Source organism: Perissodus microlepis, chromosome 20 (assembly GCF_051167445.1).
Source record: "Perissodus microlepis isolate ML-2025 ecotype Zambia chromosome 20, ASM5116744v1, whole genome shotgun sequence".
Taxonomy (NCBI): Eukaryota; Metazoa; Chordata; class Actinopteri; order Cichliformes; family Cichlidae; genus Perissodus; species Perissodus microlepis.
This window is the reverse complement of record NC_140480.1, coordinates 11,755,994-11,774,578: the sequence shown is the minus strand read 5'-3', so window position 1 is coordinate 11,774,578 and position 18,585 is coordinate 11,755,994. Positions and strand designations below refer to the sequence as shown.

The 18,585-nt window shown below is 41.0% G+C and overlaps 3 protein-coding genes and 1 long non-coding RNA gene across 5 annotated transcripts; 2 read left to right on the top strand and 2 right to left on the bottom strand.

Annotated features, from left to right (window-relative positions):
• The first annotated feature begins 209 nt into the window (after window positions 1–209).
• tmco4 (transmembrane and coiled-coil domains 4) lies at window positions 210–8,830 on the top strand. Of its 2 annotated transcripts, XM_084916789.1 has the most exons (14): window positions 212–497; window positions 1,187–1,337; window positions 1,429–1,603; window positions 1,793–1,820; window positions 2,022–2,151; window positions 2,532–2,629; window positions 2,806–2,949; window positions 3,093–3,212; window positions 4,540–4,704; window positions 4,829–4,965; window positions 5,277–5,361; window positions 5,456–5,573; window positions 5,801–5,918; window positions 8,339–8,830. In XM_084916789.1, the coding sequence occupies exons 1-14, from the start codon at window positions 455–457 to the stop codon at window positions 8,828–8,830; spliced, it is 2,004 nt and encodes a 667-aa protein (XP_084772915.1). In that variant the 5' UTR covers window positions 212–454. The 2 variants fall into 2 exon arrangements, with proteins under 2 accessions (XP_084772914.1, XP_084772915.1); XM_084916788.1 differs by having other exon boundaries at window positions 210–497; window positions 1,793–2,151.
• On the bottom strand, window positions 8,804–14,417 carry htr6 (5-hydroxytryptamine (serotonin) receptor 6). The gene is made up of 3 exons (XM_084916790.1): window positions 13,503–14,417; window positions 11,620–11,754; window positions 8,804–9,916 (listed from the first exon to the last, which is right to left on the bottom strand). The coding sequence occupies exons 1-3, from the start codon at window positions 14,415–14,417 to the stop codon at window positions 9,560–9,562; spliced, it is 1,407 nt and encodes a 468-aa protein (XP_084772916.1). The 3' UTR covers window positions 8,804–9,559.
• Window positions 11,427–15,325, top strand: LOC146364175 (uncharacterized). The gene is made up of 2 exons (XR_014798879.1): window positions 11,427–11,764; window positions 13,523–15,325. It is a non-coding gene; the product is annotated as an uncharacterized LOC146364175 (long non-coding RNA).
• A 705-nt stretch (window positions 15,326–16,030) lies between these two features.
• micos10 (mitochondrial contact site and cristae organizing system subunit 10) lies at window positions 16,031–18,347 on the bottom strand. The gene is made up of 4 exons (XM_084916792.1): window positions 18,206–18,347; window positions 17,090–17,137; window positions 16,605–16,711; window positions 16,031–16,240 (listed from the first exon to the last, which is right to left on the bottom strand). Exons 1-4 carry the CDS (start codon window positions 18,276–18,278, stop codon window positions 16,232–16,234), a joined length of 237 nt encoding a protein of 78 aa, XP_084772918.1. The 5' UTR covers window positions 18,279–18,347; the 3' UTR covers window positions 16,031–16,231.
• Between the last annotated feature and the right edge of the window lie 238 nt (window positions 18,348–18,585).

Here is an 18,585-nt window from a genome sequence, read left to right as displayed (position 1 = left end):
TCCTCTCCTTGTATGGAGCAGGAGTTTTTGTAAAACGAGCGCACTTAACTGCTCAGTCCTGATCCAAACTTTAGAAAAAAAAATTATATTTAATCAGTGTCTCGAAAATCACTTCCAAACGAATACAACAGGGGAACATACCACGGACCTTCCTCAGAGTACGTGGAAGTTACGTCACTTAAAAGTTGAAAAACAAATGATACCTTCACTTACCGTCGTACATGTTAAAGTTGGACTTTTGACAGCCACGGGTGCGACTCAAAAACAGTTTTTATAGTAATACAGAAAATTGAATTTTAGAAGCGGTTCTATTATTTGATTGTTATAACGACATACATACTTGGTTTTATCAAGTAAGTTGACCACATTTTAGACCGCGTTTGTCTCGCGCATTTCACATCATACACGTCAATGCAACAAAAGTTCAGTCTGCGGAGTTGTGATATCAATAACCATGGAGGAAAAACAGAGCAGTACGGAAGCCAACATTGCACCAGGTACCGCATAAAATGAGTTTGCTATATTCGCTGGTGCCATAGTAGTAATTATAAATAGTAAGTAATAGGAGTGGTAATGTTATGAAAAGTTCCCAGTAAACCGTTAGCTAGTTGACCGGAGAAGAAGCCACTAACAGCCAGCTGTTTAGCAGCTAAATTTTTGTGTTGCTAAAATTTATTGGTTTAACTTACATAAATATTATATATGGTAAAAGCGAGAGTAAAGTGTTGAAAAAAATAAATAAGTGGATCACATTTGAATAGCCCCAGTACGCTGAATTCGGGTCAGTTCATCAGAGAGCTAGTGAGAGGCACAAAGTTAGACATGTACCTAGTTCAGCATGGCACATGGAACAAACTGCATTCAAAACTCGGACAGTCTACGACTGATTTTTTTCTTATGTCATTAAAGTTATCCCGTAAAAGGTTACATTAGCCTACATTTAAACTACTGAGGTCTTGTGGTAAATTCGGCATGTAGGTAAATGCACCATACAGCATTTATAATAAACTAACGTCTACATTATTATGGCATTATTACAGCTTGTCACTTGACCCACATGTACGAATACATTACTGCAAGTTTAGTGATTCCTAGTGTGACACGTGTATTTGGCTTCTAGTTGAATCTGACTAAATTCAATTCTTGAATTATAGTTAATCATTAAGCTTTGACCATATCATCTCAGACCCAGGGGGAGCAGGAACAACACGAGATGGCCCATGTGACCAAAGCCCTGAGAGAACAATCGGCAGACAGTTTTCTGAACAGAGCCGGTTTGCTTATGCTGCTCTTTGTGGTGTCTCCTTGGGCCAGTTGTTTCCTGGATCTGAAAATAGGTAACCATGAAAGGATGAGCCATGAAATTCCCTCATGGCAATATCAGTGTTGGCCTTGTGCTGAGTAGCGCCTGCTTCTTCTATTTTTCAGCGTATTTAGGGAGCAGTACCTACAGGCCTTAGTCCACTGGTTGGATCTGGATGAGTCGGTGATGCCAGTTATGGGAGCCTTCCTGTCAGGTTTAGGCTTCGAGGGCTCTGACACCTTCCTCTCCACCCTGCAGGGCGAACCTCTGCTGGCAGCAGGGACCACCCCCATCACGCAGGTGTTTGTCACTCTTACAGAGGATAAATGACCCTGAACTACAAATCTCCTTGTAGTTCGGTGATACTGGGATCACAACAGTGCACAGCAATGGATCTTTTTGCTTGTTTTTGATAGCTGAAAATATATTGCATTGTATTTATCTTTGCAAACCCTCTTATCCCTAACCAGCTTTGGTTTTCTGTTACAGGATCTGGTGTCTTTTTCTGTCAAAGATGGTAAGAGGCGTTTAAGAATAAACCAGGGATTTTCATACTTTAAGGCTAATCACTCCAAATTAAAAGAAAACATCATTATACATATGTGTATACATACATATATATTAAAAGGCCTGTTGTCATCAAGAAACAGCCAGATGAAAACTTTTAACAGTTGTTGTAAATTCAATTTTAACAATTTTAACATTTTTTGGTACTCAGGCGAGTATGATGCCAGGGCAAGGGTTCTCATCCGTCACATCAGCTGTCTGCTGCGAGTCTCTCCACAGGAGCTGGAGGAGTTTGAAGAAACACTAGGAGAGAGGCTGAGGGAAGGGGGAGAGGAGAGCGAGTAGGTTATGGCTTGGATGGTGGGATGAAAGGATGAATGATGCATTTACGTGTCTGAGTTCACCGTTTAGAGTACAAATGATAAGGCATTTCATTCTGTTATAAACCTATTTAATGTTAGTTCATTTTAGATACTTCATGATAAAATGTTTTTGCTTTGCTCATTTGGCCAACTGTCTTGTGTGCCAGACTGTTAAAAATCACACAACGGCTGCACATGGCAGTCACACTTGTAGTCAGAATGACAGCATGAAGATAAACAATCAGCTAATTGTGTTCAAGATGTCAACTTAAATGGGCCAGAAGAGGCATGTGACGTTATTTGTTTTTACAGCAAGTAGATGTTTCACCACATAAGGATGATCTGTCCTTTTCAATTAGAGAGGAGTCCTCACGGCGGCGGAAAAAAGAAAGAGGGCGAAAGCTACGGCGTTACCTCCTGATTGGACTTGCCACTGTGGGTGGAGGAACAGTGATCGGTGATTATTCTTGCTTCAGAATTTCAAAGTCTCCTGAATCAAATGATAATCAGCTGATAATTAAATCAACAAAAACAAAAGAGAAATCATCAGAATTCTCGAGCTGACAGATAGTGGCTTTGACTCGCTTTTGTATTCTGTACTGACTGATTTATTTTTTTTTTTGCCTTTGCCAGGTGTGACAGGTGGGCTGGCAGCCCCTCTGGTGGCAGCAGGTGCAGGTGCTGTGCTGGGGGCTGGAGGTGCTGCTGCTCTGGGCTCGGTCACTGGCATTGCAATTATGGCCTCTCTGTTCGGAGCAGCAGGGGCTGGACTGACAGGTAAGAGCACTGATGACTGTGCTGATACTAATTATTAGTTATTAGAATTTGAACGTAATTTGATAAGACCTGCTTTTTTTTAATTGTCCAAAAGGCAACAGAATTGTATCACATTTTAAAGGATTAATCCATTTTCTCTCCAGGCTATAAGATGAAGAAGTGTGTTGGGGCGATAGAAGAATTTGAATTCCTGCCATTGAATTCTGGGAAGCATCTTCATGTGACCATTGCAGTGACAGGCTGGCTCTGTAGTGGTAAATACAGTAAGTATTGCTTCTGCTGTCTCGCCACAACCGCCTCCAGTTTCCAGTAATTAGGTGTGGGCAGTTGAAAAATCTATCCATGCATCCATCCAGTTAATTAACCGTTCACCCAGTTTGGGCTGAACCCTGTCCTAGCTGTCATGGGGCAAAATGCATGGGTCTGCCCTGGATTGTGATTGGAGTACAGTCTCTGTGCTCACCACCATAGTTTTCCAGTCCCGAAGCACCGTACGGGATCTCCATACAACATTTTATAGCCCAGTCAACCAAGACAGTCCCACAAAATCCAGAGCTTTAATGAACTCAGGGTGGATCTCATGCATCCTCATACATTAAGGACTTGTTTACCTCAATGACCCATTGATGGATTTGTCATCTTCAAAGTCTGCTTCCTCTATGGAAGACATGACAGTGGGATTGAGGGGATCCACAAAGTATCCCTTTTATTGCCCGACTGTGTCATCAGTTGATGTCAGCAGGACTCTATCCCCACTTTACACAGTGTTAGTAGAGCACTGCTCTCCACTCCTGAGTCATACAGTGACAGTTTGCCAGATTCACCTCAAGGCTGACCATTAGTTTTGTTCCATATCCTCGCTGTGAACTTTTTTCCATAAAATTTTAAATATGTAGATACGAACATAATTGAATGCATTTTTTGTGTTAACCTTTATACGTGATAAACAATGTACACATAATTTGTTCTATAACTGAAGCAAATGCTGTAATTTGACTGTGGTGTGACCTTTGAACAGTTAATCCTGCATAGTTTGTTTTCAGAGCGCTGCATAAATTTAGTAGAATCAGTGCCAGGGCCAAATGCACAGAGGGGTAAAGAAACAGATTAACAAGCACGTTAGTCAAAGACATTCGCTATGGTCTTTTTGCTAATAAACAAGCGGATGTGGTCAACCCTAGTAAAGTTCTCCACATAATGTTCTGAATCTACTCTAGCAGAGATTATACAAACAAGCCACTTATGATGTGCTTTTACATAAAACAATGCAGCTGTATTCCTGCAGCTCCATTCCATCACTAATACGTACGCTCTTTTACTCAATTTAGAACCACCTACACATAAAATGCTACTTTCGCTTGCTCCCTTATTCACAAGGGGTCGCCACAGCGGCGAGGTCTGCATGTTTGATTTGGCTGATTTTTTTTTTTTTACACCACATGGCCTCCCTGACGCAACCCCAAAGGAATTTGTGAACCACCTACACGTAAAAAACAGCTAACGAAAATAAAAGAACAAATTTAAAAAACACTTCAAATACAAGTGCAGCTTAGTTGATCACCCACAATAAACACGACTGCTGTGTTCCAGGTTCGTTCCAGGCCCCGTGGTGCAGTTTGGGCGAGTGTGGGGAACAGTACTGCCTAGTGTGGGAGTCACGCTTCCTCAGGGATCTGGGCTCAGCCATGACGTCTCTCTTGGATGGGCTGGTCAGCATGGTGGCTCAGGAAGCCCTAAAGTACACTGTGCTGTCAGGTAGGACCACTGTGCAAGAAGCTCTTGTTGGTGTTATCTGATGTGAGCTGATGGGATGTGAGTAACCTTTGGAACCAGTAGTCATCCTTTACAGTTTCGACTGCTTTCTAACAATTCCCATCAGGGATTGTGACGGCGTTGACGTGGCCTGCGTCTTTGCTGGCAGCAGCCAGCGTCATCGACAACCCCTGGTGTGTTTGTCTGAACCGTTCCGCCGAGGTGGGGAAACACCTGGCACAGGTTTTGAGAAGCCGACAGCAGGTAGCCTTTTATTTGGTATCTTTGTTAATACAATCTTATCGCCACATCACTTCTCACCTTTCATCTGCTTGATGCAGTAGAATTTCAAAGCCTTAGAAGAAAGAAGGCTGTATGGCATGCAGCAACATGTGTGCGCTTCACCTGTGGTGCCTGTGTACACACTCTTCACTGGATTACATTAACCAGGATGACTCTGTTATTCGCTGCATTCATTGCTTCTCTAAATTGTTTTTCTTTACTATGAATATGCCTGTGTTCACTAAACAGCAGGAAAATTAAAGCTACTCACCGTTCCTTTCATGTGTTTGAAGGGGAAGCGGCCCGTCAGCCTCATAGGTTTCAGTCTTGGAGCTCGAGTTATCTATTACTGCCTGCAGGAGCTCGCCAGTGACCAAGGTGCAATTAGAGGATGATGATGGATACATTTCTACTTTGTATCCCGCATTTTTCAGACTCTAAAAATTCATCTGTGTTGTTTTTGAATCCTCAGGTAGTGAAGGAGTAGTGGAGGATGTGGTCCTCCTGGGGGCCCCAGTAGATGGATCTGAGAAGGCCTGGGAGAGAATGGCAAGAGTAGTAGCTGGAAAAATAGTAAACGGATACTCCAGGTAAGGAAGAGCTCGTTCCTGATTTAAAAATCCAGAAATGAAACCTTTTTTTTAACAGTAAATGCTTGCAGATGCTTTATGCTTTTGTTGTAGTAATCATTTAGCCAGTAGGTGAGCTGAGTCCATTTATGTTCCTCATGCAACTTTGCAAACAACTGTCACAGCAGCAAGATGTGTTTTGCAATGACTGCATGAATAAAGGACTCTCTGATCTATATACCTATCAGAGGGGACTGGCTCCTGGGATTCTTGTACAGAAGTTCAGCTGCACAGCTGTCTGTTGCTGGCCTGCACCCAATCAACATCCAGGATCAGCGCATAATCAATGTGGATCTTTCCTCGGTGGTGAGTCAGAGCCTGTGTTTGAAATCTGATGAAGTACACCTTGGTAAATTAAAGCACGGCTGAAGGTAAAGGAACTGGAATTTTAAAGTGTTCAAAGAGTAAGAAAAACCACATGCAGTGCATCGTCTCAAATTTGGTCTGTTAGGGGGTCAATTTATGTTTTTGAAATAATAGAAGCAGCACCTGAATAATTCATGAGAGGGAAATGAAGTAGCTCATTCCTACATGAGAAGAAATTCAGACAAAAGATCTGTAGCTACTCTTCCATATTCATGTATGACATTTCAAAAGGAACATTGACTTTTGATTTCATACCACATAACCATCACATCAGGTAGCTGTGCGTTTCCAGATTTGCTTTTGCACAGCCCTAATCCACAGCTTATATAAGCTTTGTCACATCAAACACAACACTGACATATTTTCACCCTGTAAAGTTGTTATACAAAACACTTGCTATTTACACATCAAGCAGATACAGAGTGAGCGTGAGTGTCGTCTCCTTTGACTCCTGAGGGAACCATCTGGATGTTTAAGCGCAAAGCAAATACATCGCAGCGATCACCTGGGGACTGTTCAGGAAAACAGGTTCACTGGAAACTCTGGGTTTCCTGCTCCTGAACCAAGGCTAAATTTAACTCCATGTGTGCTCCTGGGGTTTGAAGCTTTGACACACACAGGATACTGATCAATAGATCAAACTTCAGTAAACGTAGTCTTTAAATTTAAAAACAACATCTAAACATTCACGTCAAATGCAGACATCTCTTCCACTACTAATAACCAAATTGATTATTCCTGGGTCTGACTCTGTCGTATCTTTTTGATTTCCATCTTGAGCTGCTGTTATCAGAGTAACAGCTGAATGATTATGTTTAAAACTTCATAATTTCAAGTCTGATAAATGATGGCTTAGTGGATGACATGCTTTTTTTTAAATTTTAAATAAATGTCATGGTCTGCACTGGCATACAATTGTATTTCTAGCCCTACTGGATTAACGTGGAGGCTCTGCTTTTTATTTACCAGTTGCCATGGTGACTCTTGCTCGCTGAGGTCCATTGTTGATCAGGGTGAACACGGTCAGATTTAATTGAAAAGTTTCCCCTCTCAGATATAATGACCTCAGTGTTCAGGGTTAGAGTCAGGAGTTTTCAGCCTGTTAAACCTGCTATACACCCCAGCTAGTCGCTAACTGTCTTCTGCTGTTACCCTGCTGTTGGAGTACTAGTACCATTAAGGGTACTTTGGAGTACAGCAGAAGGTAAGGTTTCTTCATTGTCAATATAAAAATATGCATCAGTAATGGATCATTTCTAAAATAACTGGACTTAGCAACTGTTGTAAGCTCTCAGCTTAAGTATCCAGTGACATCACGAATCAGGATTTTTGTTCAAAACATGGCAGCAGTGTTTCTGCAAACACAAAGAAAGCAGAGATCCTTGTGTGACCCCTTTACTCTGTAATAACTGATCTGAGGAAGGTAAGGGAAATGCTGTGCCTCATTTTATCACTGCAATTTAAAAAAACATTTTTACTAGATTTAAAAGCTCATGGTGTCGTGGTTTACACAACTGACTAACAAGCAAAAGATCTCCAGTTTAATCCCAGGAGGGACACAAATCCTGTTGGGGTTGCATCAGGAAAAGCACCTGGTGTTAAAAAGTCTGCCAAATCCAGATCATGTGGAGTTAACCACTGTGGCTTGTCAGTTAGTACTTGGCTGAAAACAATAAATAAAGAGCTTACAGTAGTGGAAAAGAAACCTGAGAACCAGTGTGCACTATGTATGACTGAGCTATTGGGTCTGAAACCAAAATAATAAGTTAAAAGGGGTCTTTTAGGAGTAGGGATTAAAGGAATAAACAGAGCAAAACTGTTACACACAGGTATTCCAGACGATGGATCACTGCAACTTTACATCTTACTTTTGGAAGAAACATTTATTTAATACTTAATACAAAAATTGAAGGTTTTCCAATAAGATTTGGGTTTCTGTAAGTGAGGCAGCAATATTAAATACTATTTTATTAGCAGATTAAAAGAAAGTTGTTTTGTTTAAATATAGCTGAAATTTATGAAAAACAAGGCCCCCGCTGGTCTGTTTCACATCACAGCAATGATTTTCTACTAACATTCAAGTCAACACAACTACTCATCATCTGTAGTAGCTCCAAGTAAAGCATTAGAGGTTTCACATGTTACTCGAGTAAAGGTTTAAACCACAGCAGTAAAAAGATACCTGACATGTCTGAAGCACCATACAGCACATACCCGGTCATGTAATGAGGAGAACAGGATAAATGAATCGTACAAAATACCACATTTGTGCCTAAATGTTTCTTTAAAAGAACAAAAAATAGGTAGTATACGAACGAGGTTTTAATCATGGATAATAGCACTGTATTCCTGCCTCCTAGGTTAAAGGTCACTTGGACTACATGCGTCAGATGGACACCATCTTGGTAGCAGTAGGAGTTCCCACTAAAGAAGTGCCGGGAGCCTCTTTTGCAATTCCTCAATATGTAACAGTGGCAAAGGGGACGGTGGACATCGCTGGCCAAACCACCAATGAGCGACAACCGGCCGAGACACAAAACCACACTGAGAAGCCTGAGACGCAACAAAGCAGAGATGCCAAAGAGTTGGCAGAGACGGAGGAGACTGCTGACGGTTGGGATATCCCTGATATTTCAGATCTGCTGGACTCATTAAACGATACAGAATCAGACAGCAAAATGTCACCGCAGAACAATTCACCTCATATTTCAGATGAGAAGGCTCCTAATAACATGACAGCCACTGATGTGAATGCCCGGTGTGATGGTGTAGACAAGGACGACCGGGATAATGAACACATATCATGGAGCTGGGATGACACACACTGGACTACAGAGAACTCGCACAAGTGAAAGCGGCCAAACTTGTAAAGAGCATGTTACTGGACCGGCTGCTTCCTTGTAAACTCTTCTCAAGTTTGTTTGTTTGGATTTTTTTTTTTGTTATTGGAGAAAATATTCATTCCATTCTCAACAAAGTGACATGCCAGAGACTGCACAAGAACCGACACACACATACGGCAGCTTCTAGTGAAAATCCCCCGAATTAAGTGTTTTGTTTGACTGCTTAAACACGGGTTTAGATGTATTGATTGAATGATAATTTTGGTTATTGTATTGTTTTTATAAAAATGTAAATATGGTCATAATTTATTTTACAAATGTGCTATGAGCATTAAAAACCAGTCATGTTTTGTGTGTTTCCGGTTGAAGTAGATTTCTGTTGGCTTGGTTTCAGGATATTATATATAGTGTGATTCCATATAGATAGCAGTGATTCCACAAATATGTCTTCTTTATGAGGCTTTTTTCCTGTTCTGTTCTATAAGACTCTCACAGTAGTGATTCACACCTTACTATAGAATTGCATTCTCCACTGGCACTGACAATTGGAAATATTGTTGACCCTGACAATGGCTGAGAGCGAGTAGACCTAACAGAATGTGAGCATAAAATAAATAGATTCTTTTTCAATGTCTCTTCAGCCCAAGCCTCACAGTGAATAAGTCAGATTGTTACCAGCTGTCAGCACTTTTCCACTGTAAACCCTGATATACCCTATAAGCTATCTTTAAGTACTATTCAGTCCAAAGTGTCAACCTGGTTGGGGAGAAGGAGAGGCAACTCAAGCCCAGCGTGCTCGGCATCCAGCAGATTGACAGCATCAGTGGCGGTGGCGGGCGGGTGCGTGGGGTCAGAAGCCAGAGGTGAGGGTGGGCTGCTGGCAATGTTGGGCTCTCCCGAGTTACGCAGAGAGAGCGAGAGCACCGGTGAGGGTCTTCGGGGCGACCGCGAAGAACAGCAGGGCAACAGCTTCCCCAGAGCTCGCTTGAAGTCTCTCATGAACAGCGGGTAGATGATGGGGTTGATCGTACTGTTGCAGTAGCCCAGCCAGGTTATGGCGTCAAAGAGCGCAAGGGGGACGCACTCACACACTGCCTGGATGAGGATGGTGACAAGGCAATCCAGGCGTTAGGGTTTAACAACTTAATGTAAGAGAAAAAGTTCAATACAAAAACACATAAAACATAAATGGAGAAAATGAATAACAGCTATTAGATGACACAAATATGCACTACCACATGCTGCAACTGGTGCAAAATTGTACTCATAAAAGATTGATTTATTTGTTAAATGCACCAGTACTGCCAGATTGTACCTAAATATAAGAAAGAATTAGTAAAACATTAGGAAAAATCTAATCTCTTCAAGTAAAGGTAATCTTAATGTGTTTTCATATCATGCACAGATGTGTGCACAGACACAGATGATAATGCATCAACAAACATTACAATGTAACACAACGCCAAGGAAGTAGAAGACTGTAAACAACAGCCAGTGAATGAAAGAACATGCTTGTGTATTAGCTTTATTACATTATAACATCTATTGAATGTTTATTAGTTTAATAAGCACATTTTTTTGCCAAGTTGTATATTTTTATTGACCTAATTTACAGCCCACATTTATTTGTTTATTATGAAATTGTTGAAATAAAATGAATTAAAATTACATTTACATAGAAAATTAATAATACATACGCACACATACACAGGTGTATTGCACATACATTTTTCAATAGATGTAATTAATTCAATTAATTGACATTTTTAAAATCGACTCAACGTCATGCGTTTTACCCTAAAAACACTCTATATGTGTGCAGCCCTAGATGTATGATTTTTGAGAAGTCGGTACATAGATGCATCGTTTTTTTTTCTCTGTCTGGCTGTTAAGAAAACTGATCTTGAAAATAACCAGTAGGTTTGGGGAGCGACAGTAAAGAAGGGGACAGCTGTTAGAGGAGAGCTTCCAATACTATCAAGATGAGGCAGGGAGGCGGTGGGAATGGGACAGAAATGGGGGGAGTTCGTTTCACACACCACATTGAGTGCGAAAAAGAAAGGAGAGCGCAGGCACAGTCAAGTCTCTGTGCTCTGTGTTATGCAGGGGAGAAGTGAGAGGGCACAGATGGGAAATCAAAATGACTGGATCACTGAAAGCTTGAAAAAAACAGGACAAGTGTCATTACCAATTTATATTAAGCTGTTTTCTGACATTCGTTTACTCTCGGCGAGGTTTTTCGGGGTCCTCCTTGTTTGTTTGCTGAGTAATAAGTGTGTATATTCATTCAGTCTAATCAGATCGAAATCACTTTGAAAAGAGTACCAATTATAAATGGTACTTTTGTAGGCTGTTTTCGAGGCTTTAGGAATGAGTCAGCCACACAAAGCTGAAATGCCAATCTATTTCCTCGTTAGATTGCCTGGCAAGGCTGTGACGCCAAGGCTGGCCAACACAAAAATAGATCAGTATCCAAGTGGTTTTCTCTCTCTTTTTTTCTTCTTTTTTTCATGTATTTCACACTCTTTTCGTGCCCACCATGTTTATAAATTTGTGAGAGTACCTCTGAATCACTGAGATAGATGCACTGAGTCTTAATAAAGACTAAGATGCTCAGGGATGTTGTATATATGTGAAGCCAACGTGGATTGAATGAAATTATTTTTCTTTTCTAGCTCATCTGATCACAAACTATTTAATAATTCCTTTACATATGTTTATGTAGCAGCTGCATTTTTTTCCTCTATGACATCTCTGTGTCATTAGTGTTGGAGACAGCCTCCGGTACTCCTACTGACCTCTGCCATGTTGGTGATGAAGAAAGGCAGCCAAGCACTGAAGAAGAGTCCCAAGAGGACTCCCAGAGTCAGACTGGCCTTGAGTGCCCTCCGACCCTGCCTGTGAGCCAGGCGACGCTCGCTGTTCACTGACGGCTGTGGACAGGTGGGTATAATACAGATCCTTAATCTCAACAAGCACTGATATCATGTAAATCCTCTTTGGCATTAGTTATTCAAATCCATTTTGACTCCCTTTGCAGTTTGTCCAAAAGTCTTGAGCCACATCTCATATTTAAAAATACTTTTGCATAAAAACTGTCAATATGTGCTCCAATTTATTGAAAAGTGCAAACATGCAAGAAAATAATTTAAAAGGCAAATTTCTGATTACTTTGAAAGTCAGTATTTGGCATGACCATCTTTATTCTTCAACACAGCTGAGCTTTCTAAGCCAAGTTTTCTCCAGGCTTCTTGAAGGACAATCGAAGTTCTACTTTAGATGTTGCTGTCCTTTCTCTCTAGATCATCCCACACTGCTGCAGTAATGTTGAGGTCCGGGCTCTGGGGAGACCAATCCATGACTGGTAGTGTTCCATTGTGTGTTTTTCTATCCAGGCATGCTTTTACTGCATTGGTAGTGTGTTTGGGATCATTGTCATGCTGAAACAAAATCTGACAACACTTTTCTATGTTCATTATTCCATCCGTGTTGACAAAGTATCCCAAACCAAGTATAAAATGCAGTCCAAACCATGACAGAGCCTCCAGCTTTCTCTGGACTCATCACTCCATTACATCTGTTGCTACTGATGCAAGTCGCTTAACAAACAAAATTACATTCCTAAAAATGGTAAGGCACAAAAAATGGACTGTAAATGAGCGAAAAAGGAAGCAATGAGAAAAACTTTGAAAGTCCTTCAGAAAGGCTAAAGAAAGTCTGGCTCCTTGGAAGCAAATTATAAAGAAATGAGTGCTGGCTCAAGACTTTTGCACACCATTGTATTTGTTTGATTAGTGGTTTTGCTTGAGTTCTTCCTTTTTGTCAAATCAAAATAATTTTCAGAGTTTGCGGAAACATATTTATTCACTTCATCTTAAGAATACTGTATACTGTACTGTCATTTCAGTCATTATAAACTGAGACTGTGTAGTTAAATATCACCGAGCTCCTCAGAGGTTTGCATCCAAGAGCTGGAACAAGCTGATACATGATATGGAGGATACAGTGAAGATGCTGATTTTAAAGCCGTCCAGTTTCCCCTTTTAATATTTAAATTGGGAAATTTAAATTCATGCAGAACTGAGTGTTTGGGTGGGTCGTGTGTATATGCTTGGTTTTACTGTAGGAAAATGAGACAGACTATGTGGCTGTGATCCTTGCAGCACATCTGACACACAGTCTGTACTTTAATCGCCAACGTTATTTCTGGGCTTTTACACCTTGCTTGCCTACACCAGGCTTGATGCCTTGCTCCTTTCACCTGAGTCGCTAAAGAGCAAACTTGTTTTCAGTTCATTTACTATCTGCAGAATTATTTTTAACACTGTGTACTTCCTCTCTGCTTTTTCACAGTTTTAGTTTCATAAAAGACATAGCCAGTAAAAATCGAATAAAATAAGGACACGTTTGAGCTGCATTCCTACCATTGATTTGAATCCTGCTCTTTAAATGTTCACATTCAAGGACACTTTCTACCTCTTAGCAACAGCCTTTAACATCACCACAATGTCCTTACTATGCCGAGAGAGTTTCATGTCAATAGATTCATTGGTAAGGCTTTAGGCTTATCCTTTTCATCCACTCATCCTTTTCTGTGCTTTTTGTTATTATTTGGTCGGCAGTAATACACTGACAGCCTTCGCTCTGTTACATTTAACTGTTTGGTGTCTCTTTTTCTTACCGGCATGTTTTGTGACACAGGAGGCTCCAAATGGCTGCAGTCATCTCCGTCCTGCTGAGCTTGCCCTGCTGCAATGCCCGGCGAAGGAGGCCGGGAGGGTTCTCCGAGAGAAGGGTGCGGGTGAGGCGGGTGGCTCAGCGCCGCCACCCTCTTCGCCTGCCTGCGTGCCACTAGAAGGATCCGGCAGTAGGTGAAACAAATGGCACTGGAGGGCAGAAAGAAGGTGAGCACAGATGCCACCAGAGCAAAGGGCAGGGTCACCCGCAGACGACACTGGAAGGAAAGGCCACCTGAAGGTGACAGCTGAAAGTAGGATTCTGGGTACAGTTTGTCAGAGTAGGAGCTGATGTTGCCAGTGCTGACCCCAAGAACAGATGAGTGTCCGCTCCTGTGGCCCAAGCTGTGCCATTTCATCTGAATGGGCAGGAAGGAAGCCAACGCTGCCAGCCCCCAAGCAGCCCCTACAAGGATTAACGCCCGAGGCGGGGTCATCCTCTGCTTATAGCGCAGGGGCGAGATGATGAAGAGGTAGCGGTCCAGGCTGATCAAGCACAGGTTCAGGATGGACGCGCTGCAGCACATCACATCAAAGCAAAGCCAAACCGGGCAAAACGCAGGCCACAGCACCCAGGCCCCGCACAGAACGTTGAGCATAGCTGGGGGCATGACCACCAATGCCACCATTAGATCGGAGAAGAACAGAGACACCAGGAAGCAGTTTGAGGTGCAGCGCAGAGAGCGATGGGCAAACACCAACGCAATGAGCAACATGTTGCCACAGACGGTCATTAGGATGATGATGGTCAGCATAAAAGCTAACAACCAAGGGCCGCTGCCGGTGATGTTCCAGGCGCTGGTGCTGGTGGAGCTGCCGTTGTAGCTCCCTAAGGTCCCAGACAAGTGAGAGTCAGCCATGGCACCTGCTGGCAGAAGTCAGTGAACGAGCTCTTCAGGCAGCACTAGATGTTACAGACCTTAACCAGTTCTCCTTTGCAGCAAAAGCTCACATTTCAGGGACATCGTTGAATGGAAAGCCACTGAGGTCTTGTGCTGAGAAATCAGGGTTAACTGAACTGTTCTCCATGGATAAAAATCTCCATCCAGAAATACATCCAGGTGTCCTGGACTTACTTCCACACCCACCAATATAGTGATCCAAATCCCCAGCACAGTTTCACTCATCTCTCCATCCTGGCCAGTGTGTCCCTGTCTCATCCACAGCTAAGAGCCAGAATGAGCCGTTCGATAGCTGACAAGAGGGTTTCGAAGCAGCATGTCACAATGATGACAGGCTCCGGAGGAGGGCACAAAAACAGAAAAGCCTTGAATCGGCATATGAGAGCAGGCTCACTGAAGATGAAGAGAACAAGGATCAGTGCTCAAAATTATACCTCACCTCACAGAAGTGGATCTGTCTCTCGCAAGTCCTTTGCTGTGCCTTGCTGAGCTCTGCTGCCTTACACAAGTCCGTTTTATTCTGGGAAACACAGCAAGGCAGCAAAAAGCAACAGAAAATTGTGCAGCAGTCATTTGTAAGCACCGCTCTGTTCACGAGTGCTCTACAGGTATCACAGCCATGTAACGCTCGGTCCTGTTAATCCCTGTGTCGGCCACTCCAGCGTGCCTCCCAGCCTGAGCGCACAGCTACTGAGAAGGAGCGTGTCAGAGCATTGAGCTGTTAATGCATAACCATGCACAATCACAGCCAAGATATGCTAATTCTAAATCATAGGAACTAGTGTGGGTGTTTTGTTTAGATTTTTTTCTCCCTTGTTTGGACATGGTGTTTTTAACTACTCTGGAATAACAATTTTAAAAATGTCCGTCACGCCTTGATTTTCTTTTCTCATATGCACTATATACATATATTTTGACACTACTCCACCACCACAGCCACCACCAAAGTGTTTAATTATCAGCCTTAGTTACAAGTTACTTTGCAGTGATTGTGATTGATCCATCATTTATAGGGAGATGACTGTTTAAAACCAATACTACGTAAAACATGGATCAGCTGTATTTGAATGATAACACTGATTGCATTTTAATTTGCCAGTTTCTCAGTAATGCATTGTAATATTTCAGCATATTTTTGTTTGTTTTGGGTGACTCACACATTATACCATTAGTGAAGAAATTCCCTATTATATAACAATAACTACTTTACGTCATCTTGTTATTCTCAATGCACAGAGATGATGAGACAACCCCAGAATCCTTCATTTCCTAACAGGAACATTTGAATAGCCTTATAGGACTGCTTTTACATCCCTGCCTCAGCCTTCTTCTCTGACAGTTTTCAGAAAAATTACTTCAAGCACCTTTTTCAAAACTGCATTAACACTTGACTCCTAACCCCCTACCCCTCCTCAAGTGTCATTATTACTCCTCAGAGTGTATGAAGTATAATCTAGCTGATGTAACGTATTACACAATCCTCATCTTTGTACCACTTGGTTAAACATGATTTGTACACAATTACATACCTTACAAAGCATGTATGGAACAGCTTATTATTAACCCACAACTCTTTTTTTTAATAATTATTTTATTAAATAAACACAGACCGTCCTTATAGGGCATATACAAATCATGCAGTCATACAAGGAAGGATGTCAACAGGGAGACAAGAGTCTGACTGTAGAACAGTGCAAATGGTGACGCACCCATAATCAAAACAAAAACAAACACTTTGGAAAAAAAAGAGACAGTCCCTTGGTGACGTGCAGTTATTGCTCCTGTTGAAGAAAACAGAGACAGGTTTCATGAATTTTCATTTACATAACCAGTGATACAGGGTTGTTATTGAGAGTTAGAAGTGGGGAATCAATTCCTTAAATGATTTAGTTTTAGTGGTCTTATCTCTTTCTCTAGAAAAAATAGAAATAAATTCAGTATTTATTTATATATATATATATATATATATATATATATATATATATATATATATATATATATATATATATATATATATATATATATATATATATATATATATATAGTCAGAGACTGAAATTATGCCAGCATTATACGCATTTCAGACTTTATGAAATCTACTGGTATTTATAACAATTTATCAATTTTTTCCATGGACAAACCAACCTTATCGCCTCTGTGCAGTATATAATGTGACCTCAGGTTATTCTGACAATTGGCATACGCCATGCCGAGCCCTGCTCCCGAGCCAAGTGAAATTGGCCATGTGTGCCCTATAATTGAGAAAGATACTTTAGATTCTTTTCAAACACTCAAGCACTTCACAGCATGATTAAAAACAGATCAGAGATGATGTGCTACAGCCTTTCACCCCGTAGCCTTTTCCCCCCCATCGTAATTACCTCAATTTTTAACATGCTTCTTTAAAAGCTTTTTGGGCCTTTTGCTGTCCCCGTAACAAAGGCACATCATTTACCTACATCTAAAATCTGAAATGACTATTGTCTGTGGACAAAAAAAATACATCTCATCTATTCGCAGTAAAAGACAGCCATATGTATGTGTTACTGCAGCCATGCTTTTTTTTTTCCTCAAGGACTTTTGAGCAAAAGGAGCTGATCGAGATTCAGTAAAGCAATTAAACTACTTACGTTTGAAGAACAGAACAGAAAACACAATGCCTAATCCCAGACCGGTGCCTGAGAGACACAGAAAAAAAAAACAGCTGTTAAAGTAGACCTGTAACTGTATTATTTATACAGCTACTTTGTAATGCTTATTTGGTGTATATGATGTCGTCTGCTGCCTTTGGTTAATGTACTTTTAATCATGTGTTCAACATTTTTCACGCAGCCATACTACAGTCTTTTTATTGCTTTATTATGAAGTACTTCATATGATTATTTGATCTATGCTGTATGATTAGTTTAAGAGCAATATTTTCCCCCACTTTTTTCTACAAGATGGTTAAAAAAAAAGACATTTCATGTTATCTTGCCACAGCATATAAGAAGAATTTTACCGTCTTAATACACAGTCTCTTTAAAATAAAGTAGGCCTGCTTGGCGTAAACCTACCTATTCTTCACCGCACCTAACTCCACTCAAATATGCATCAATTTATGGATCTTTGCTTCTTAACAGTAAGTGCATGGCCCTGTTACGTTAGGCACCCCCTGGCCAGGACAATCTCCTTAGATCAAAACTTATTTTACTAGATTATCCTACTTTGCCCCTACTATCTGACGCCGTTTCTTGTTTACTCTTTAAGTTCTGGAAAAACGAAAAGAGTTAGCGAAACCGCAGAATAGCTCAAATGTGAATAACCTAAACTATTGGTTCTGTTTTATATATATATGCTGAATTAAGAGGGGGACAGAAATATCTTGTAAAATTCTTTAAGTTGCGTACTAGAAGACGTGTCAGTATTAATCAGCGATTAAGAATTAGGTTGACATTTTCTTAGAAGCGTTTGCACTGGGCTAAGTGAAACGCATAAAAAATGAGCGAGAACATCAAAGGCCACATATCTTGAGATTTTAATAAAATGACAGCGTATACCCAATCGTAACTGTATGTATTTAAAATAAACAAAGCATGAAAAAATGACTGGTCATTCAGTTGTCCTTTACAAGCCCTTATGGCTAGCTAGTTAGCCTCTCGCCCAGTCAATGACAGCTGTGGACTTCAATATAAACTGCTTCTTAAGTGGCTCTAGTTTTGGTACAGGACAATATCGTTACGATTGAGAAACTGAAGCATATTTACCTAATTTAATGGCACCGTCTGCTAAGCATCGGTCCCACTTTTTCCCCAGCTCCTTCTCAGACATACTGAACATTAGCTTGTGGCAGGCTAGAAGTAGCAAATGCACCTCTGCGTGATGCTTTCACGTGTTGTCGGAAATATATCCCTAGGGTTACGATTTAAACGCAGAAGAATAAAAGACAACACTGAAAATTTTATGATTTTATAAGTGATTAGTCTAAACATTCACCCTTTACCGCCATGGTGTTATTGACAGAACTTATGTTAAGGAGGAAACATTTAAAAAACTAAAGAAAACCAACTAACGTCTTTTCTTTGAAAGCAGCATTGAAACTCTTGCAAACCTCGCGATGGGTTATACCCCAAAAACTGAATGGCGC

What these genes read in the sequence shown, in the direction of transcription:
- tmco4 (XM_084916788.1), top strand. Translation starts at nt 455, where the DNA reads ATGGAGGAAAAACAGAGCAGTACGGAAGCCAACATTGCACCAG. An exon ending in GGACCACCCCCATCACGCAG is followed by an intron (nt 1,604 to 1,792) that starts GTGTTTGTCACT and finishes TTTCTGTTACAG; the next exon opens with GATCTGGTGTCTTTTTCTGT. An exon ending in GAAGGGGGAGAGGAGAGCGA is followed by an intron (nt 2,152 to 2,531) that starts GTAGGTTATGGC and finishes CTTTTCAATTAG; the next exon opens with AGAGGAGTCCTCACGGCGGC.
- htr6 (XM_084916790.1), bottom strand. Translation starts at nt 14,417, where the DNA reads ATGGCTGACTCTCACTTGTCTGGGACCTTAGGGAGCTACAACGGCAGC. An exon ending in CTGTGTCACAAAACATGCCG is followed by an intron (nt 11,755 to 13,502) that starts GTAAGAAAAAGA and finishes ACCTGTCCACAG; the next exon opens with CCGTCAGTGAACAGCGAGCG. An exon ending in TCATCACCAACATGGCAGAG is followed by an intron (nt 9,917 to 11,619) that starts GTCAGTAGGAGT and finishes ATCCTCATCCAG; the next exon opens with GCAGTGTGTGAGTGCGTCCC.
- micos10 (XM_084916792.1), bottom strand. Translation starts at nt 18,278, where the DNA reads ATGTTCAGTATGTCTGAGAAGGAGCTGGGGAAAAAGTGGGACCGATGC. An exon ending in AGACGGTGCCATTAAATTAG is followed by an intron (nt 17,138 to 18,205) that starts GTAAATATGCTT and finishes TGTGTCTCTCAG; the next exon opens with GCACCGGTCTGGGATTAGGC. An exon ending in TTCTGTTCTGTTCTTCAAAC is followed by an intron (nt 16,712 to 17,089) that starts GTAAGTAGTTTA and finishes TCTCAATTATAG; the next exon opens with GGCACACATGGCCAATTTCA.